A 1,217-nucleotide genomic window follows, 5' to 3' on the forward strand; every position below is an offset into this window, starting at 1 on the left:
CGACTCAGAATGGTACCGTGCATATCCTTGTGGTGCGCAATAGCCAAGGAGACGACAACGAACGCCTGCAGTAGTCCCAACAGCTTCACTACAGAGTGATCCCTGGCTACATCGTGGTGTGGTTTATAGGCAGAGCCGGCTGCAACTGGGGGTGAAGCACCGAATAGCCTGTCGAAAGCTTTGTCTGTGTCTAGCATCCCAAGTATAACCGCCTGTACGCCATTGGGGTAGCAAAGGGAAGGAGTGATGAACTTCACGTGCAGGGAACTTCACGTGCAGGATACCATGCATTATCTGATTGGGTTTTCTATTTATAATCTGTACGGTATGCTGTACGCCACTATACATATATGATATGACTATGTGGGGTACAGCTAGCCTCTATTATAGACATTCACTGTTCACACCACATCATGAGCGACGGAGGCTATCGGCCCTCTCTTGTGCAAGGGATTCGCATATGTAGTATTCTACTGTGCAACCATCCACCCAAGTAAACTACCATGTCAACTGTGCCAGACCCGGTCAAGTATCATATACGAGGAAACCAGTGACTACCAGATATAAGTAACCATAACCCACACCACACACATACTAGAACACACCACGAGCCACAAACGAGCGAGCCGGGCTCGGATGCACTAACTTGCAGAGACATAGTCGTAATCAGAATATAAAGTGACTCACCATACACGCCACTGAAGCTTAACATCCCATGAGTGATATGGGCTCTGGTTCACTATCATGCATAAGGATAGCAGACACTGCACTACACAGCCACATACAACTAGCACAACACACACGCTAGCATACCTTGAGCGATATGGATTATGGCTCACTATCATACTAAAGAATAGCAGACATTACACACAGAACCAAATTCAACTCGCACAACACACACGCTGGCGTACCATGAGCGATATGAGCTCGGGTTCAGTGTGATGCATCATAATAGCATTCACTTCCCGGCGGTAGAAGTCGCCTTTGGTCTGTTCAAAGTCCTCGGCCTCCACTATACGCTGCTTGCCTTTAGCCAGACACACGAGGAACCAGTGCATAGTCTCAAAGCGCCCGTCATTCTTCCCCTGGTTGTCTTCAATGTTGTACTGCATGAGTACGCGTTCAATCCAGGCCACGGCCTTGTTGTCTTTCAGTGCCTGCGGATCGAGGTCAGAACGTGGTATGAGACGCTAATAGAATACATATAGAGTTGTAAT

At 48.0% G+C, this 1,217-nt stretch overlaps 1 protein-coding gene across 1 annotated transcript; it reads right to left on the bottom strand.

Annotated features, from left to right (window-relative positions):
* Nucleotides 1-911: 911 nt before the first annotated feature.
* SARC_16632 (hypothetical protein) lies at nt 912-1,112 on the bottom strand (the record flags this gene model as incomplete). Its single annotated transcript, XM_014289266.1, has 1 exon — nt 912-1,112. A coding segment is annotated over one exon (201 nt), but the record flags the coding sequence as incomplete, so codon positions are not given.
* Between the last annotated feature and the right edge of the window lie 105 nt (nt 1,113-1,217).

The sequence above is a fragment of the Sphaeroforma arctica genome, assembly GCF_001186125.1.
Source record: "Sphaeroforma arctica JP610 unplaced genomic scaffold supercont1.8544, whole genome shotgun sequence".
NCBI lineage: Eukaryota > Ichthyosporea > Ichthyophonida > Sphaeroforma > Sphaeroforma arctica.